We start from the raw sequence: 20,716 nt of genomic DNA, 5'->3' as shown, positions 1-20,716 counted from the left end.
CATTATCCATATTGGCCAACAACAAGATAGGTTTAGGGATTATAACCCTAATGATTCTCGGCAAGCTCTAGGTTCCATTGGTCTCGTAGGACCTGAAGGTGATCATCGATCAACTCCCCATGTTGCTGCTTACATGTGGTTAGGACGTGCCTGGCATAGGCTTCATTCACCTGGGCCAGGTACTGGCCTTTCAGAATGCTCCATTGCTTTGGTGAATGTCTCACAGACCTGTGAGAACAATAAGTGCAGCTTGTCTGCGTCGGTTTGGATGATCTCAGTGGAGGCCCGCAGAAGCACGTTGAAGCAGGGTAGCCAGAGTTCGGACTCGTCGGATGATTCTGGAGACCATGGGTTGATTTACAACCTCTCTGGTCTCAGCAACTTGTCCATTCCAAAAAAAAAATTATGGTAATAAAATCAACATGCTATCAATAACCCCAAAGACTAGACGTTACCTGACTGATTGGCTTTTATTAGCATATACAGAAGGCACATCCCATGTTGCTGGCCCAAGACCCAAGCTTGTTTTGGGGGAGGGGTTATGGTTATTCCCATAGGGGAATCAAGGGGGAGGGGCCATGGGGAAAAAAATCAGCCAGGGGCGGGCCAGCCACGCATATACAAACAGTATTAATACCTACTTCTGCTCTTGTATCTTGTTATGGTACATCAATGAGAGCAGTCCTACACCCCAGGCAGGAAGATAGTGCCATCAGCGCAACACCAGCGGTCGTCCGATGCTGCCAATAGTATTCTCAGCAAGGAAAACAAGGAAGTCAGCAGGCCTGGTAGTAAATGTGCTGGAAAGACACATCCAGAGGTGGCAAGGCTATATAACCAACATTTCGGGCCTGAGCCCATTATCCATTTCCAAATAGCTCGGTGCATTGAAAAGTTCCCATGAGAAACTGGGCAGCAAGCAGCGTAGCCCGAAAGGTTCTTTTTTTCTCCCCGGAGGCTTCATTCAAGTTGAAATGAAATTGGATTGCTGCACACTTAAAAACTTTTTGTGAAAACAGACATCAATGGCTGCACGCGGGGGGGAAATCTTTTTAACTTTTTTCGCAATTAATTATTTAGAAATGGAAAATGGTTCAAAGTCTCTTTCCACCCTCAGTTTCGTAACCATGGTAACATTTCGGCCCAGGAGTCTGTTGTGCAAGATGGAAATATGCCATGCCAGTGTCCAAACAATGGTATTCCTTCTCCCAACCTGCTTCAAATTCAGTGCATTCCAGGGCTATTTTCTTTAGAACTTACTTTCTTACAGCCCCGGTTCGAAGATTCACTTTCTCAGTGATGCTGGCCAGGACTTGTTCCCACTGGTCCAAGACTCTCTTTGGAATTAGCAGCCGGACTGCCGGGTTTAATAGGTCTCCATTTGGAATCACACTGTGGGTAAGAGTGGAAGATATAACAGATGTGAAAATTTAAGTTGGAGCAAGCCATTCAGCCCTTCGTGCCCAGGAAAGGCGAAATGCTGCAGATGCTGCGAATGTCGTCCAAACACTAGAGATGCTGGATGACCTCGCAGCGTCCATAGGAGGTAACGATATAGGGCTGACATTTCGGACCTGAGCCCATCCTCAGAGTATGAGTTCCAGCATCTCTGAGCTTTGAGCCCTTCATGCTTGCTTTGTCACTCTATAAGGCACGAGGAAATTGTACCTCAGACAACACATTTCACCACCAATCCTTTTTCCCTCAAATTTCCCTTAACATCCAAAAATCTATCAATTTCTGTCTTGTACATACCTCTGCAGCTCCTTTGGATAGACACATTAGGGGTGGCACAGTTAGTGCAGAGTAGAGGGGCAGTGTAGTGTAGAGGGGCAGTGCTATTAGTATAGTTGTAAGTGCAACAATCTTAGAGCACTGGCAGTCAGGACCAGGACCAGGATTTGTAAGGAGTTTGTACGTTCTCCCCGTGTCTGCGTGGGTTCCAGTTCAAAAAATACAGGGGTTGTAGTTTAACTGGGTGTAATTTGGCTTGTGGGTTGAAAGGGCCTGCTACCATGCTGTGTGTCAAAATTTCCATTTAAGCTTCAAAGACTGGCCAGCCTGCAGATAAAGAAATGTCTTCTTCTCTCAGTCCTGAATGGCCAACCCTCTATTTTGTCGTCAGCTTTTTCAAGTCACGCCTTGCATTTACATGGTTAACCACAGAAGAATCTGTGCAGTTCAATCTTATCACCTCTCATTCTCTGAATGCTAAAGCAGTTAGGCCCAGTCTGCCTCATTCCCTTTCATATTATGTACCCACCATCCCAAAAGACTATCTGGTGAATGTTTGCGACAATACCTCTATCATATATTTACAGACCCAATATTATAAATGTGGTCCAATAGGACACTGTCAGTGATTTACGGGTATTCATTTATTCAAATGCTCTTGCAAAAAAAATGGTTAACACACCATTTGACTCTCTAATTGCTTACTTACCAGCATGTTAATCTCACTGATTTGTGTACAAGGTTACCCTGATCCCATTGCACGTCAACACTTTTCATTGTTTTAATTTTAATTTAACTTAGACATATAGTCAGCAACAGACCATTTCGGCCCACGGGTCTGTGCCGTCCAATTTACACCCCATTAACCTACACCCCTGGTACGTTTTGAACAGTGGGAAGAAACTGGAGCCTCCGGAGAAAACCCACGCAGACGCAGGGAGAACTTACAAACTCCTTACAGATAGCTCAGGGTTCGAATATGGTCTGGTTCCGATCGCTGGCGCCGTAAAGGCAGTGTGCTAACCATTTTGCCAACCGTGCCACCCTGCTGTTTAAAAAAAACTCCACCTTCCTATTTTTTGCTATTTAAAAGAAAACACTCAACCTTTCTATTTTTACAACCAAAGTGTTCTACACTTATTTAGGGCAGCCATTCCCGACCACTTTTTTTGGCTATAGCCCCCCCCCCGCCCCCCCCCCCACCGCTTAAAGTTTATGGACCCCCTTCACTGTGAAGAATAGCCTATTTCTGCTCCTAGGTCTTGTATCTCCCTTCCATGTCAAGTAAGTGAAATCTTGCTGTCTACAATCAGAAGTAAAATCAAGTGGATTGAAAACTGCTTTGACCATGTGTTGTCCAGTGCAGCACGTAAAACATCACGGCTGAGGGAAGGTGTTGCAAGAGCCATAAACAGTCAATGATTTAGATAAGAGGCAGTGACCTGGTGAGTGAATTGTCCAATTGCACGTAGATACAAGGCATGTGTAACCTGAATTAATACCTGCTTGTTTCCTCTGATGTACATTTTTATTAAATTAATGAGTAGTTCAAGTAGAATTTTTTTGATCAACTTGGACTTATTTAAAAAAATGTCTTGTTTGGCGGCCAGAAAAGAACAGAAGTAGGCCATTCGGCCCATCGATTCTGCTCTATCCCAGCTATTCTCAACTTTGTATTGCCCCGCCACCCCTTTCGACTCTGCTCAAAGTTTATGGGCCTCCCTTCCTGTGAAGCAGTCAGATTCAGTAGATTTCTTCCATACTTCTCTCCCACTGCTTACATAAAAAACCATTAAAAATATTTTACAATTTCAGTCCGTGCACCCCCTCCCTTAGATGTGCTGTGGCCCTGGAAGGGAGGGGGAGATCCCCCATTGATAAAAGCTGCTTATGCTATCCCAGCTGTTTCAGAATCATTAAAGAACCAAAGAAATATGCGGTACCTTTTATGGACTTGAGGATAAATGGTGTTTTGAAGTCGCTCACTGCTACACATTTTATGCAGAGGAATGCAGAGAGCTAAGCAAGAAGCGAGAAAGCCCACCCAGTCCTATCTTTACACAGTATGTTTCTCCCACGATAAGGTTAACCAAGAAAGTCTGCAGACGCTGTGATTGTATTGGATAAACTCAACAAGTCACGCAGCCTTCTTTATGTAGTAAAGATAACGATACATAACCAATGGTTTGGGGCCTAGGCACAGTCAAGGTATCAGCAAGAAGCAGGCAGGTGTCCAAATAAAATGCGGGGGGGGGGGGTTGGAGTACAGGCCCACAGGGAGAGGTTTTAAGATAGGTAAGAGTAATTGGAAACTAAACTTTCCTACCCCTACACCAGCCAATCACATTTTGCTTCTCACAAGATAAAGGAACAGAAGTAGGCCATTCAGCCCATCGGGATCTGCTCCGCAAATCCACCCTGAGCTAAAATGTTCTCACGTCTAGTTCCAGGTTTAGGCCTCTTCCCCATATACCCTGACTAATCAGTGTAGAGCTCGTCGAAAGAACCAAAGACTTGTTGATCCAAACCAAGGCTTTTATTAGCAAAAGACCGGAGCTCTTCACAGGTGGCCGACCAGTCCAGAATCATCCGACCTGGCTAGGGACACAACCCTTTAAGGCCCAGACAATAGGTGTGGCTTAGCTCTCAGCCAATCGCTGTAAGCAGTCTAGATACAGTAACTATATACACTATGTACATTGGTAATAGACCTGTACTATCACAATCAGATACCAATCAATCTCCCCCTTCAAACTCCCCCAATGATCAAGCCTCCACAGCTATATGTGGCAACGAATTCCACAAATCCACGACCCTCTGGCTAAAGAAATTTCTCCTCGTCTCTGTTTTAAAAGGTTATCTTCTAATTCTACAACTATGCCCTCATGTCCTGGACTCACCCAACAAGGTAAACATCTTATTCACATCTACTCTGTCCAATCCTCTTCCAGTTACTCAAGTAACACAAGATGCATTATTAAGGTTAAATGTACATGCATTCCCACTTGTCTGTTCTCCAATCCAATATGAATATTACATTGTCTGAAACTTTATGTCTTTTGAAGCAATATCAATAGAGCTATGGCGTTTGTGGAGATCAATGTATAGAAGCAGCGAGGAAACCCACCTTTTTATCTTGGGAGCAACAAAGGAGGAGAGGTGACCTAACAGATTGTGAGGGCCTGAGACAGCCGGCACCTTTTCTCCCAGGAGTAATAGCAAATACACGAGAATAACTGCTTAAGGTGAGTGAAGGAAAGTTTTGGGGAGATGTCAGAGGGATTTATTTTTAATAAACACAAAGAGTGATGCTTGTCTGGAAAGTGAATCACTAGGGCAGCAAGGTTGGCGCAGCAGTTAGCGCAACCCCTTTACAGCACCAGTGATCGGGACCAGGGTTCGAATCCTGCACTGTCTGTGAGGAGTTTGTATGTTCTCCCCATACCTGAGTGGGGTTACCCCCGGGCAGCTCCGGTTTCCTCCAAAATTTACCAGGGCTGTAGGTTAATGGGGTGTAAATTGGACGTCTCATGGGACGAAATGGCCTGTTACTGCGCTGTATGTCTAAATTTAAATGTTTAATTTTTTTTAAATGTGAATGTCGGGGCTGGTGGTGGAGACTGGTACAATAGGGGCATTTAAAAGATTATTAAATAGGCACATGGTGGTAAGAAAAATAGAGAGTTATGGATGTGAGGCAGGGAGGGATTAGATTGTTGTTGAGTAGGTTTATATAGGTCAGCACAACATCGTGGGCTGAAGGGCCTCTGAAGTGCTGTAATGTTCTATGTTCTAACTCAGCTATTCTCAATTTTTTTTGTCTGGACTCTTCTCAAAGTTTATGGGCCTCTTTTCCCCGTGAAGCAATCAAGTTTTGGTTTCTTCTGTACTTCTCTCCCACCTGCTACCTAAAACACACGAAAAAATATTTTTATGATTTCAGTCTGTGGCCCCCAGAAAGAATGGCTGCTCTAACCTGGGAAAGATTCTTCCCTTGAGGAATGAATAGGGATGTGTCATTCCAACTAATCACTGGCAGGATTAGTTGTGGCAGGATAATCAGCCTTCTATCATCAAACTGCCTGTTTAGCAGGCAAATGTTATGGGTAGCCAGGTTTCAAATGGGCAAGGGCTCAGAAAGGACCGCAGTGCAGGATAGCAAGTGCCACCTAAAGCAACATCTGGGTACTCAAAGTTGATTACTTGATCTCAGTGGACTAGATGTGATAGTGGCAGCTGGAGTTCAATGGTGGTAGATGGAGTTCAATCTGGTTAAATGTGAGGTGACGCATTATGGAAGATCAAATCAGAAAGCTGACTACAGTAATGGTCAGTTACTTAAGGGTGTGGATGAACAGAGGGACCCTGGGGTCCAAATCCATACAAGGTCACCGTGCAAGTTAATAGGATAGTTAAGAAGTCCTATGGGATGTTGGGCTTCATTAATAAGGAGATTGAGTTCAAGAGTAGAGAGGTTATGTTGCAACTCTACAAATCTCTGGTGAGACCACACTTCAAGTTTTATGTTCAGTTCTGGTCACCTCATTATAGGAAGGATGTTGAAGCTATGGAGAGGAGCAGAGGAGATTTACCAGAATGTGGCCTGAATCAGAAAATGTGTCTTATGGGGCAAGGTTAGCAGAGCTGGGACTTTTCTCTTTGGAAACTTGATAAGAGGTCCACAAGGTTATGAGAGGCATAGATAGGTTGGACAGCCAGCACCTGTTTCCCAGCAAACACCAGAGGACATGTGTACAAAGTGAAGGGAGGGAAGTTTAGGGGAGACATCAAGGATAAGTTTGTTTGTGTTTTTTTTTTATTTTTACACAGAGAGTTGTGAGGGCCTGGAATGCCTTGCCAGGGATGGTGGTGGAAGCTGAAACATGAGGGGCATTTAAGAGACTCTTGGACAGGCACATGGATGGAAGAAGAATAGAGGGTTACGGGGTAGGGAGGGTTTAGTACTTTTTTTCAAGAAATATATGGGTTGGCACAACATTGAGGCTGAAGGGCCTGTACTGTGCTGTAATATGTAATAGTTTTTATCTGGGTGGCAAATGAAGGGTTGATGCCAACACATTTCTTAACATAAACCACCACATAATGAAAAATCAGATTTGATTTCCTGCAGTTAATTAATCTGTTCACACATTTTATTAAATATTATTCAAACTGTATCCCCAAAGCAATCTTTGTTCTGTACTTACCAAATTATGCATGGCCCCTGTGTAGGCTTGCGAAATCTTGCAGATGCTATTATTCGACTGTGAGCAACAGGCTTGATCTGTTGAAGAAAAAATGGGTAGCATCTATCACATAGATTCTCATGGAGCTTAAGGATATTTTAGTGGGGCATAGGAATATTTTGGGAAATAATTAAAAAGTTGGTTTGACCATTTGAAAATGTTGGTAACCAACTTCAATTATAGATTTTGTGATTTAAAGGCAAAGGATTCTCCCTCTTTTGTTAACCTGGCCATTGCTGGTGGACTTGTCTGAAGTCCCTGTGCAATACCAAGAGGAGTTATCTGAGTTGCAACATGATGAATCTGTGAAAATTCTGTTCAAAATGGAAGGAACCTTAATGTGGGCGTCTAACGAAATTGAAAAGAAATACCCAAACTCAACTACTTCAGCAAGGGAACTACTGCTACATTTTCCATCGTCTTATTGAGTAGAATGGTCAGAACACTTCCAATCACTTTTCAGTGCCAACCGCTCAGTCCAAGAATCCGCCCTGCTCCATCTCCCTCAACAACCCTTGAGGCTAGAGCTGGATGAGGTCCTTACCCAGGAAGAGACATATAAGGCAATTGAACAACTGAAAAGTGGCAAAGCAGCAGGTATGGATGGAATCCCCCCAGAGGTCTGGAAGGCTGGTGGCAAAGCTCTGCATACCAAACTGCATGAGTTTTTCATGCTCTGCTGGGACCAAGGAAAGCTGCCTCAGGACCTTCGTGATACCATCATCAGCACCCTGTACAAAAACAAAGGCGAGAAATCAGACTGCTCAAACTACAGGGGAATCACACTGCTCTCCATTGCAAGCAAAATCTTCGCTAGGATTCTCCTTAATAGACTAATACCTAGTGTCGCCGAAAATGTCCTCCCAGAATCACAGTGTGGCTTTCGCGCAAACAGCGGAACTACTGACATGGTCTTTGCCCTCAGACAGCTCCAAGAAAAGTGCAGAGAACAAAACAAAGGACTCTACATCACCTTTGTTGACCTCACCAAAGCCTTTGACTCCGTGAGCAGGAAAGGGCTTTGGCAAATACTAGAGCACCTCGGATGCCCCCCAAGTTCCTCAACATGGTTATCCAACTGCACGAAAACCAACAAGGTCAGGTCAGATACAGCAATGAGCTCTCCGAACCCTTCTCCATTGACAACGGCATGAAGCAAGGCTGCGTCCTCGCACCAACCCTCTTTGCTATCTTCTTCAGCATGATGCTGAAACAAGCCAATAAAGACCTCAACAATGAAGACACTGTTTACATCCGGTACCGCACGGATGGCAGTCTCTTCAATCTGAGGTGCCTGCAAGCTCACACCAAGACACAAGAGCAACTTGTCCATGAACTACTCTTTGCAGACGATGCCACTTTAGTTGCCCATTCAGAGCCAGCTCTCCAGCACATGACGTCCTGTTTTGCGGAAACTGCCAAAATGTTTGGCCTGGAAGTCAGCCTGAAGAAAACTGAGGTCCTCCATCAGCCAGCTCCCCACCATGACCACCAGCCCCCCCACATCTCCATCGGGCACACTGAACTCAAAACGGTCAACCAGTTTACCTACATGAGCTGCACCATTTCATCTGATGCAAGGATCAACAAAGAGATAGACAACAGACTCGCCAAGGCAAATAGCGCCTTTGGAAGACGACACAAAAGAGTCTGGAAAAACAATCACCTGAAGAAACACACAAAGATCAGTGTGTACAGAGCCGTTGTCATACCCACACTCCTGTTCGGCTCCGAATCATGTGTCCTCTACCGGCATCACTTACGGCTCCTAGAACGCTTCCATCAGCACTGTCTCCGCTCCAACCTCAACATTCATTGGAATGACTTCATCACCAACATCGAAGTACTCGAGCTGGCAGAGTCCACAAGCATCAAATCCAAGCTGCTGAAGACCCAACTGCACTGGGTGGGTCACGCCTCCAGAATGGAGGACCATCGCCTTCCCAAGATCGTGTTCTATGGCGACCTCTCCACTGGCCACCGAGACAGAGGTGCACCAAAGAAGAGGTACAAGGACTGCTTAAAGAAATCTCTTGGTGCCTGCCACATTGACCACCGCCAGTGGGCTGATATCGCCTCCAACCATGCATCTTGGCACCTCACAGTTCGGCGAGCAGCAACCTCCTTTGAAGAAGACTGCAGAGCCCACCTCACTGACAAAAGACAAAGGAGGAAAAACCCAACACCCAACCCCAACCAACCAATTTTCCCTTGCAACCGCTGCAACCGTGCCTGCCTGTCCCTCATCGGACTTGTCAGTCACCAACGAGCCTGCAGCAGACGTGAACATACCCTTCCATAAATCTTCGTCAGCGAAGCCAAGCCAAAGAAAAGAAAAAATTGAGTAGAATGTGGCTTCAGTGCTGTTAGTGATTTGCTACAAGCTAAGAGAAACCAATTGAAAATTACAAAAATCTGCAGCCAGCGTCAGGGGCAAGTTTCCCACTGAAGTGACAACAATTGTTGAATGTGTCTTTGAGATGGTTGACATATTGAAGTAGTCGGTGAATACGAAAAATGTGTTCCAGTGTATTCCCGACTTTAATTGCATTGAAATACACTTGCAGTAAATGATTTAATTAAAACTTCATTTGAATATATAATTATTTTACGCTAATGGTGGGGCGCAAGTTGTGAAAAATTAAACTGGGGCCTAGGGCAAAAAAGGTTGAGAACCACTGATCTATCATATTGATCAGTCATGACTTGAAGTCCAAGATAGTTTCATCCTCAATCCCTGTCACTGAGGAACAAGATGCTGGTGTACTTGTTGAAAAGCAACTACACATTCAACAGATTTTATGCTTATAATGCAGTGTCTTTGCAGCTGAGACATGCATACTGTATACTATGAAATGTATTAATTTCCTGTAATTGTACGAGACATTGATGAGACCACCAGTACTGGGTACAGTTCTGATCAGGGACAGAAAGGGGTGTAAAGGAAATTCAGAATCAGATTTATAGTCATGAACACACAGCAGCACTATGGTCCTGAACAAGGTGCAAAATTACCTTCAATTACCATTATGCAAATACAAGATTTTTTTTAAATAAATAAGTAGTGCAAAAAAGAGAAAAAAGTGAGGCAGTGTCCTGAGTGTAGTTCCCGTCGAAAGAACCAAAGACTTGTTGATCCAAACCAAGGCTTTTATTAACTAAAAGACTGGAGCATATCACAAGTAGGTCGACCAGTCCAGAATGACCTGGTCTGGCTAGGAGCAATCCTTTAAGACCTGCCAGTAGGTGTGGCTACACTCTCAGCCAATCACAGTCATCCTACACTACCATCTGTACATATGTACATATACACATTGGTGATAGAATCTGTACTATCACATTCACCCTTTCTTTGAGAACCAACCCCAGGATGGATGGAGGTTAGGAGCTGTACCGGTCAGGGGGCCTGACCATCCGGTGTGACTGCTGTGGCGCCGGGATTGGGGTCGCCGGAGTCGTGTCCCCGTAGGGTGCAGCCACTGCTTTGCTCAGTTCCCCAACAGTGTTGTCGACAGTCTGGCCTGAGCTGGTGGGGTGGTGCTGGTCCCTCTGTTCAAGCACATGACCTGGGGGAGAAGGAATAGGGGGAGGTTGGGTTAAAGGCACTGCTGCGCCTGATCCGGCTTGGGCTAGGACCCTTACTGAGACTGTGTCCTCCCGTCCATCCGGGTACTCATAATGTGGGTTTGCATGGAGCAGAGTCACTCGGTCAACCAAGGGGTCGTTCTTAGAGTACTGGAAGTGGCGTCGTAAAAGGACTGGACCGGGAACCATGAGCCATGCCGGTATGGTCATACCTGACTAGGATTTCCTTGGGAAAGAAAACATCCTTTCATGGAGGGTGGCATTGGTCGTGGTGCATAGGAGGGAGTGGATGGAGTGTAGGGCACTAGTGAGCACATCCTGGCAGTGAGAGGTGGGGAGACCTTTGGACTGGAGGGCAAGTGTAACCACTTTCCAGATGGTGGCATTCTCTCTTTCAACTTGCCCATTACCGCATGGGTTATAGCTGGTGGTCCTGCTTGAAGCAATACCACGCTCCAGAAGGTACTCCCGCAGCCTGCGCTCATAAACGAGGATCCCCTGTCACTGTGGATGTAACTGGGGTGCCCGAAGATGGCGAAGATGCTGTGCAGGCCCTTTATAACTGAGGAGGCAGTCATGTCCAAGCAGTGGACAGCGAACCGGAAGCGGGAGTACTCGTTGATGGCCGTAAGGATTGTAGGTGTTATGGTTGGTCAACGGTTGAGGCCCTTGAGACGCTCAAAGGGGTGGGTGGCTTTGATGACGTGGGTGTTCTCCAGACAGAAGAAGTGGGGCTTGCATTCAGCGCACACTGGGCAGGCTCGGGTCATGGAGCGAATCTCCTCGACCATGTAGGGCAGGTTGCAAGCTTTGACAAAGTGTGCAAACCTAGTGACCCCTGGATGACAGAACTCTTCATGGAGTTTCTGTAGCCTGTCCAGTTGTATGTGGTGCAAGTTCCCCCTGGAGAGCACATCTAGCGGGTCGTTGAGTTTACCTGGCCGATACAGTATGTCATAATTAAAGGTGGAGAGCTCGATTCTCCACTGGCGATTTTGTCATTCTTGATCTTACCTTGCTGGGTATTGCTAAAAATGAAGGAGACCGCGCGTTGGTCGATCAGCAGCGTAAAGCGCCTGCCAGTGAGGTAGTGTCTCCAACGACATACTGCTTCAACTCTGGCCTGGGCCTCCTTCTTGACAGAGGAAGGTCGGCTCTCAGGACCCTGGAGGGTTCTGGAGAAGAAGGCTACCGACCAGCCGGCCTGGTTCAAAGTGGCTGCCAGTGCAAAGTCAGACGCATCGCTTTCGACTTGGAACAGAATGGACTCGTCGATGGCATGCAGCGTTGCAGCAGCGATGTCTGATTTGATGCAGTCGAAGGCCGCTCTGGATTCAGTTGACAGGGGGAAGGAGGTGGGTCTTGATGAGTGGTTGTGCCTTGTTGGCATAGTGTGGAACCTATTGGGCATAGTAAGAGAAAAAACCCAGGCAGTATCTGAGTGCCTTCTGGGTGTGGGGGTGAGGGGGAAAGTCCATGACGGGACTCATGTGGTCAGGGTCTGGCATGACCACCCCGTTCTCCACCACACAACCCAGAATTGCGAGCAGTCAAAGGTAAGTGTTGGGGGTCGCTGCTTCCCATCGGCGGTGGGATGGTCAGTGGTGGGGCAGTCAGTGGTGGGGCAGTCAGCACCAAGGTTCATTGTCCATTCAGAAATCTGAGGCGGAAGGGGAGAAGCTGCTTTTGTAATGCTATGTGATCATCTTCAGGCTCCTGCACCTCCTCACTGAAGTGAGGAAAAGGCGTGGCCTGGGTGGTGAGGGCCCTTGAGACTGCTTTCTTGAGGCCCTGCCAGGATGTTGACATGAGAGCAGAGCTCGAGTTAGAGGAACAGTTTGAACAGATTGAGTTTTTACTCGCCAGAGTTTGAGGCCTAGGGGTGATCTCATATAGGTTTATAAACTAATGAGGGGAATGGATAAAGTGAGTGCTCACCATTTATCAGGGTGGAGAGTTTGAGAACTGAAGGTAAGAGAGGAGAGATTGAAGAGGGACATTTTTATTCAGGGGGTCATCTCTCTCTGGAATGAGCTCCCAGAAGAAACTACAGAGGCAGATTCAATTATGCTATTTTGACAGATGTATAAATAGAAAGGATTTACCAGGATTTGACCATATACAGGCAAATGAGACGAGCCTGAATACCAGCTTGGTTGGCTCTAATGCAGTGGTTCTCAACCTTATCTTTCCACTCACATCCCACTTTAAGTAATCCCTATGCCATGGTGCTCTGTGATTTGTAAGGGATTGCTTAAGGTGGGATGTGGGTGGGAAGGGAAGGTTGAAAACCACTGCTCTAGACCCAAATGTGACTGAAATATTTTGCTTGAGACAAGTTGTCATTGGCCCATTTCCTTTGGAGTTCTGAAACCATGCTCATAACGAGTCAATTAGATACGATTAAAACAGTGGGTTTCAAACTTTTTATACCCACCCACATACCACCTTAAATAATCCCTTACTGCTTATGGAAAAGGGAATACTTAAAGTGGTATATGTGAGTGGAAAGAAAAAGGTTCAGAACCACTGGTCTAATGTAATTCCACTAATCAATCCCAAGTGTCAAGCCAAGTTTTTTGTTCAAGACAAGTTTATTGTCATCTGACTGTACAAGTACAATCCGACGAAACAGCATACTCCAGTCCTCGGTGCAAAAACATGCATACACACAACCAGACATAACACAGATACATGTGCAGGACAAGTATTATAGCTATAAAAATAAATATTGTTTTGTACAAATGAGAGTCTCGGATGTTATCCTCAGTTAGGTGTTTGCTCATGAGAGCTGGGTCTGTCTAACATATAGCTGTTGTTCACTGATTATCTAGCCTGATCTGATCTATGAGGCAGTGAAAATTCAATGGGCAATTAGTTCACCATCTTGGAGCCTTAGACAGAGGACATTTATTGGTTTTTTTTTAATACACATGGTGTCTTTCAACAGAGAATGAAAATAACATCTATTATACTTCCAATCAAATGATCAGCTAAGTGTTGACAACGAAGTATGTCATATAATTAACCTTCATTTATGGCCATCACAATGATTACATGGTTACATCAAAAACACTTACTAGAAATGTCACCTTTTTTGTTTAACAAGCAAAAAGCACTTGAATCAAAGCTTTTATATAATGAAGTTTGAAGTAGTGTTCCTTCCAAATTTAATTAGTCGATGATGGTCCAGTGGTTCACTGTCCCATCAACTAAAAGAACCCTCATTAGCATTTGCCAGAATAACTCTTTTGAAAATTATTGCGGCAATCAACGTTTCCAGCCTCAAGTGCACCTTGTGCATTTTGAGGATATGTAATGAAAATATATTGACTCTTCTGAACATGTCAGAGTAATCCAATTCTTTTCAAGCGAATACTTAGTTATTTTTGTTGGATGAAGTTATGCTTTTATTATATACAAATTAAAGTATTGAGTACAGGAGTTGGGATGTTATGTTAAAGTTGTACAAGTTGTTCAAAACGTACTGAGGGTATAGGTTAAGAGCCGTGCTCTTTCTAAGACATGCCACAGTCGGTGTCCCATGATTCCAGCTGCTCTTTCCGTGCACAATTTTTCTCCTCCGATTCTCTCTGTTCTGCATTTCCCTGAGACTGCAAGTGGGACTGCAACCGCCAAAGGAGTGGAACACCATTTCTTGGCTGTCGCCTTAATGTCCAATAGCTGTGGAGCTGCTGCATGAATAGGCTTTTGCGTTGAATTGATAGTCAACTTGTGATCTTTCTTAATCTGCCAATTTAATTCAACAAAGTTTGGGTGAAGCAGATTTCACCTTTGTTTCAGACATATTACAGCTTCATTTTTACCTGTTCAGTTACTCCTCCACCGCAACTAGCGAGAGACGGGGTCTGGGGGGGGGGGGGGCTGGTGGCTGTGGTGGCTGGGGTGCATATGGTAGAGGTGGTCTTGCCCACGAGGAATCTTTCTCATTCTGCAAGAACAGATCGCCATGCCTGACAACAGGTCCCCGGGGTCATAAACATCCTTATTACATTTGCCCATCGTGTAGATCAATTGGCGCTGCGCCTGAGCCTCATTATTTCTCCACTTCTTTTCTTGGTCATCATACCATTCACTTTCAGCTTTTAAAACCTCCCAATCCTTGGGTGCACCCTCCTTTGTACATACCGCTGTCCCTCTTCTACTTGCATTGTTCCTCCAACTACATTCCTTTGTCATCTGCCATGCTTTGGAACCTTGCTCCTTCCATTCCTTTATTTTTTTTTAAATCACTTTTTTTCCCTACTTTGTTTTCCCACAATAATTGTTCTGCTCTCTCTATTACCTTCACTGGCCACATCATCACTGATTGGCCGTTCTCGTGGCTTTACCTTTGTTAATGACGCTGACAGTTGTTGATATTCCTTTTGATGTTTTGGGTGCAAATAACACACATGTGGCACCGTGATTCCCCCCCTCCCCCCATCGATTTTTATACCATTTGTCCCATTTTTATCATATGTCTATTGTCCAAATGGCAGTTTATCCTGACCTTCTCTGCCACCAGTCGAATTTTAAATTTAACCCAGTCTCTGCTTACTTCACGCGTATTCCAAACGAACCATAGAACATTACAGCCCAGAAAAACAGGCTACTCGACCTTTCTGGTCTGTGCCGACAAATAAAACTAGCTAGTCCCACTGACCTGCCCTCATTCCATAACCCTCCAGCCCTCTCCTCTCCATGTATTGATCCAAGTTATTTTTTCTAACTCAAGATTGAATCTGCATTCACCACATCAGATGGCAGCTCATTGCACCCTCCTACCACTCTCTGGTTGAAAGACTTTCCCCTAATGTTCCCCTTGTACGTCTCTTCTTTCAGCCTAAAGCTATGACCTCTCATATTTATCTCCTCCAAACATCCTACGACTCTGTCTATACCTTTCATAATCTTATAAACCTCTATCAAGTCACCCCTTCGTTCCAAGGAATAAAGTCCTAACCTGTTTAATCTTTCCCGGTAACTCAACTCCTGAAGACTCGGCAATATCTTCACAAATCTTCTCTGCATTCTTTCAACCTTATTAATATCTTTCCTGCTACTGGGCGACCAGAATTGTACACAATATTCTTAGTGTGGTCTCACCAATGACTTGAATATCTTCAACATAACATCCCAACTTCTATACTCAATACTTTGATTTATAAAGGCTAAGATGCCGAAAGCTTTCTTTACAACCCTGTCCACATACAACACCATGTTCAGGGAACAATGTATATGTATTCTCAGATCTCTTTGCTCCTCCACACTCCTCAATGGCTACCATTTACTGTGTACGTCCTACCCTGATTTACTCTTCCAAAATGCAAAACCTCACACTTATCTGCATTAAATTCCATCAGCCATTTACTGGCCCAATTTCCCACCTGGTCGAGATCCCTCTGCAAGGTTTGAAAATCTTCCTCACAGTCCACTGCACCTCTTATCTTTGTGTCATCAGCAAACTCACTAATCTAATTTGCTACGTGATTATCTGGGTTATTTATATAGATAATAAACAATAATGGTCCCAACACAGATCCCTAAGACACACCACTCGACAAAGACCTCCAGTCTGAGAAGCAACCATCCACCACCACTCTGTTTTCTTCCACCAAGCCAATTTTGAATCCAGTTTGCAACCTCTCTATGTATACCTAGCGTCCTAACCATCTGAACCAACCTCTCATGTGGAACCTTGTCAAAGGCCTTACTAAAGACCAAGTAGACAACATCCACAGCCTTTCCCTCATCAACCTTCTTGGTAACTTGCTCAAAATACCCTGTGAGATTTGTTAAACACAAGCTACTTCAAACAAAGCCATGCTGACTGTCCTTAATTGGCTGATGTTGGCCTCCTATCTCTCAGAAATCCTTCAAATAATTTACATACTACTGATGTCAGGCTCACTGGCCTATAATTACTTGGTCTACTCTTGGAGCCCTTCTTAAACAGCAGGTCAACATGAGCCGTCCTTAATCCTCCAGCTCCTCCCCCATGACGAAGGACATTTTGAATATATCCATCAGGGCCCCTGCAGTTTCAGCATTTGATTCCCTTAAGGTGCAGGGAAATATCATATCTGGTCCAAGGGATTTGTCTACCTTTCAACAAGGTAGACAAACTTATTCCACACAAACTCTTATTATTCTTCCATACAAATCATCTATGTACCACCAAACCAACATTTACTAACCTGTATGTTTCCTTCTTACATTTTCTGGTTCTTTTTCGAATCTCGGCAGGGAACCAGGTATACCTCAGATGAGGGACCACAGTGCTTACAGAGGCCAAAGTAGGAGTCAGTCACAATGGATCTGAAGGTGTCTTTATTTCTCCTTTCAGCCTCCCGAAAGCCATCTGCCACTTACTCAGTCCGGAGGTACCCAGGTGTCCCAGTGAGATCCTGCCAACTACGCCAATGTTAAAGTCAGCCCGCGCTGCAATAAAACAACCAGCAGAACCAAAGAGCATTCAATCATTTATTTATTGTCTTACACCAAAGAGTGAGGAGTAAACAGTGCTACTCGTGCTTTGCACTGATGCCACTCATTGAATCCCTGTACAGCCTATATAATCCTTTAGATTTACATGTGGTTTACATGTTTTTTACTACAGGTATGCATCGCAACTTATGACTGCATATATGTCCGGGGTCCCATAATTATTCAGTTACCACGAGCAAGTCCGCAGCAATTTAGTAAAAGTGATATTGCTAGCTGTAGGAAATTGTATACTGTATATCCAAACTGATCTGACTGCCCCGCTCCCTGGCCACAGCCTCATGTCAGTCCTAACACTGATCCCACTGCCTGCTCTCTCTCCCCACAGGCATGTGTTGATCCCCACACTGATCCCACTGCCATGCTCTCTCCCCACAGCCCCATATTGTTCCCCACACTGATCCCAACTTACCAATAAAAAGTTTACAGGTACACTGCAGTATCCCATATAGCTTTGCTAAGTAAATAATATGGTGTTCGCACAATGTCCATATCGCTTAATGCCCAATTTCACAGAATGCATCGTGGACATTCAGCAGTCCATACCTGTATTGGCAACCTAATGTTTTTGCTATTTCTGTCCTTCACAGTTTCTGTAATTTACAGCCCTGCAACTTTCTGATACGCCATATCTCCTAGTTAATACTCCCATCCCATTTTAGTCAAACTATGCTCTGCAGCTATGAACTGCCTAAACTACTAAACCATTAACTCTTTGTTGGCCTACTTACCACAGCAGAAGCCCTCTTCCCATAATCCTTCACAATACCTTGAAGAAGGACTCAGGCCTGACTTTGACTTTGCTGGACGCTGCGAGACCTGCTGGGTTCCTGCACAAATTTTGTGTTTTTACTACAATCACAGAGTCTGCAAACTTTCATGTTTCACTCCATAAGGCATGTAATATCCATTCCAAACAATTAGTAATGTAACCTGCAGTACAGCTTTGGCCATCTTCCAAATACTTGTTACAATAGTTTTGCTGTATGCATTTTGCTATGTCAGAACTCTTGACCTTTCAGTTAATTTAGTGGAATATTTTAGATCCTTCAATTTCAATCAGAGAGTTTCAAGATGAGAGGCTACCAGTGCCAGAATGTAATCACACAGAAGCTTCACAATTATGGTACATTTAGAGACTGATTGACAACGTGGCTTAATAGTTTAAACCTCATCACTGCAAAATGGAAATTACCTGGAATAAAAGCTCTTCAGAGAACAATTCTTGAACATGACAGTAATTTTAAAACATCCATTTCTGCATTATAAATGAAGCATAAATGTAAACCAGAATAAAAATAATGATTACTGAAATTTGAAGTAGACTCGATGGGCTTTTGGCCTTCACTCTGCATTCAGCGCGTGCGCACACTCACACACACACCCACACACCAGCTGAATGTATCTAATGTGGATCTTCCTAATGCCAGCTTTACCTCATTCACAAAAGGCTCAGTCTCACAGTCAGGCCACCAGAACTTAAATCCTGTCAGGTTGGGGAGAGAGTAGTAGGCCTTTTTATAGTTTAAAAAAAATGCAAACATAAAGACAGATATTCTCCACCTTTACATCACTAAACTTACCTTGTTGAAAACTCCGAGGGCAGATTCAGGAGGCGAGTTCCGATCTACCAGGGGTTGGGGGTACACTCAGAGGCGTAGCGACTCTCTCCACCTCCTCTGTGAAGCCACTGCCACTGGCAGCGGCTGCGGGGTGGGGGGGGCAGGCGGATGAAGTTGTGATTACATCATCAGCCTGTGACCCAGGAGCAGGACTTTTAAAATCCTGAATGCCGTAATACAGCTAATTTCACTGCGCAGAACATCTGCCTGAGTCTTAAGACTGCTTTGAGAGATCTTCACCAGCTCCCTTTCCTTGCTCTTTGGTCACCATTTGGGCATGGGCCGCTTTTCCTTCTCAGCCCATATGAATGAGGTCACAGTGCTGCTGCACTGCTCTCCCCACCTCCCTCAGCTCCAGGAGATGGCTCCCGATGCTACTCAGTAAGAAAGCAATGCTAGGTCAGCCTAATAGGCCTTCTCCATAAAAAGGCAAGTTCAATCTTTGGTTAAACCACCTTCAAGGCGATGTTGGACCATAAAAACGCCTCGCGAAAAACGAAAGTCCGCAGACATTGCAATTGTAGTAATAGTGCACAGAAATGCTGGAGGAACTCAGCCGATCTCGCAGCGTCCTTAGGAGGTAAAGATATATTACTGATATTTGGGACTTGAGCCCTTTTTCAAGGTATAAACCAAACAGACTGAAGAATGGTGGGGGGGGGGGTCCAGGCCCCCACAAAAAGTCTTAATTGGATACAAGAGGAAAGATTTTGGCTCTGTGAATGGAGACAGAGGGAAAAGAGAGAGGAGAGAGAGAGAGAGAGAGAGAGAGAGAAAACTGGGGGAAAGGGAAGAAGCAGCTGGGGCATGGCCGGGGCGGGGTGGGAGGGAGGGGGGGAATTATCAGAAACCGGAGAAGCTGATCTTAATGTTGGGGAGAGAAGCAGGGATGAAGGAGAGCCAGAACAAGCCTTCCTCAGGAAAATGTTGGAAGAGATTTTGACGGTCAGCTAAGTCTTGTCCTGAACAGAATGACTGCACTGACATTCAGAACTATTTTTTAAAAAACTTCAATAGTTTTAACAAAAAGAATTAAAACTATGAACTAACCAAACCAAACCCTGCAGTCTTTCCAGCCCACTCCAATGAATGATGTTGAGGTTCAGGTCTAAATTAGCACAGGTTTTGCATGCCCTGAGAAATGGCTTCAATTGACCACCCCCGCCACTGGACTCGATGAGCAGTTCAACTTGGCAGCACTATTGAGGATATAAAAACAGATATAGCTTCCACAAAACTGGAAATTTATTCGCTCATGTGCGCATGCAGGAATCCCAAACCTGGCAGCACTTTCACAAGGAAATTTAGACATCCACAAAGTCTCAGCCATTTTTATGTACCTTGTGAGAATTTAAGCATTGTGCTCCACAATTAAGAAAGAATAAGCAGGAAGATTAAATGTTCTTGGTACACAGATGTCCTTTCTTCAGATAACTGCATCTCTGACCCCTCGGTGGAATTTAGTTTATGTCTGTTGATTCTAAAAAACAAGCCGGTTCTCAGCCTTGCAGAAGCAAAGGCTGCAAAAGTAAAAAAAAACACGGTTTAAATCTTCCATTACAACGTCGATTGAGTGAGAGGGCCGGAGTGGTGAGTTGAGGCTTTGTCTCAAGAAGTGGAGACCTACAGGGCTGGTAAACATAGGGACATTTCAAACCGTCCCCCTCGGAACATCAAACGAGCAGGCCACTCACCTCGTCACAGTGCAGACGGCAACAAACCGCCACTCACCCCTCCTTGCAAAGTTCCCAACCACCCTGCGCCCACAGTTCTCAGCCACCCCATGGGGTGCAGCACCATATTTCAACCAAGCTCGCAAGCGAGGAGTTCGCATGCATGGAAGAGCTGGGCACTGTCTGCAGGTCAGACAGCCCAGGGTCCTCACCTCTGCACACAGCACCAAAGGCCAACGGCAGTTGGAGACCCTGCGGCGACCGCAGGAGATTAAACGACGCAACCATTCCTGACCACTACCCAGTCCCACAATGTACAAGACTTCACAGCCAACCTCAATGGTGCCTC

At 44.9% G+C, this 20,716-nt stretch overlaps 1 protein-coding gene across 3 annotated transcripts in view; it reads right to left on the bottom strand.

Moving 5' to 3' along the window:
* Positions 1-20,716, bottom strand: part of LOC138747980 (doublecortin domain-containing protein 2-like) — a 162,805-nt gene that overhangs the window by 99,957 nt on the left and 42,132 nt on the right. For 2 of the 3 annotated variants that reach the window (XM_069907657.1, XM_069907667.1), the window contains exons 3-4: positions 6,942-7,018; positions 1,261-1,392 (exon numbers count right to left, since the gene is read on the bottom strand). In XM_069907657.1, the coding sequence (XP_069763758.1) occupies positions 1,261-1,392; positions 6,942-7,018 (209 nt within the window). Of the gene's footprint in view, positions 1-1,260; positions 1,393-6,941; positions 7,019-7,632; positions 7,707-20,716 lie in introns of those variants that run through there. The other variant, XM_069907677.1, reaches the window with a different exon arrangement.

This window comes from Narcine bancroftii, chromosome 1 (genome assembly GCF_036971445.1).
Source record: "Narcine bancroftii isolate sNarBan1 chromosome 1, sNarBan1.hap1, whole genome shotgun sequence".
Lineage (NCBI taxonomy): Eukaryota > Metazoa > Chordata > Chondrichthyes > Torpediniformes > Narcinidae > Narcine > Narcine bancroftii.
This window is presented reverse-complemented; position numbering and strand designations above follow the sequence as displayed.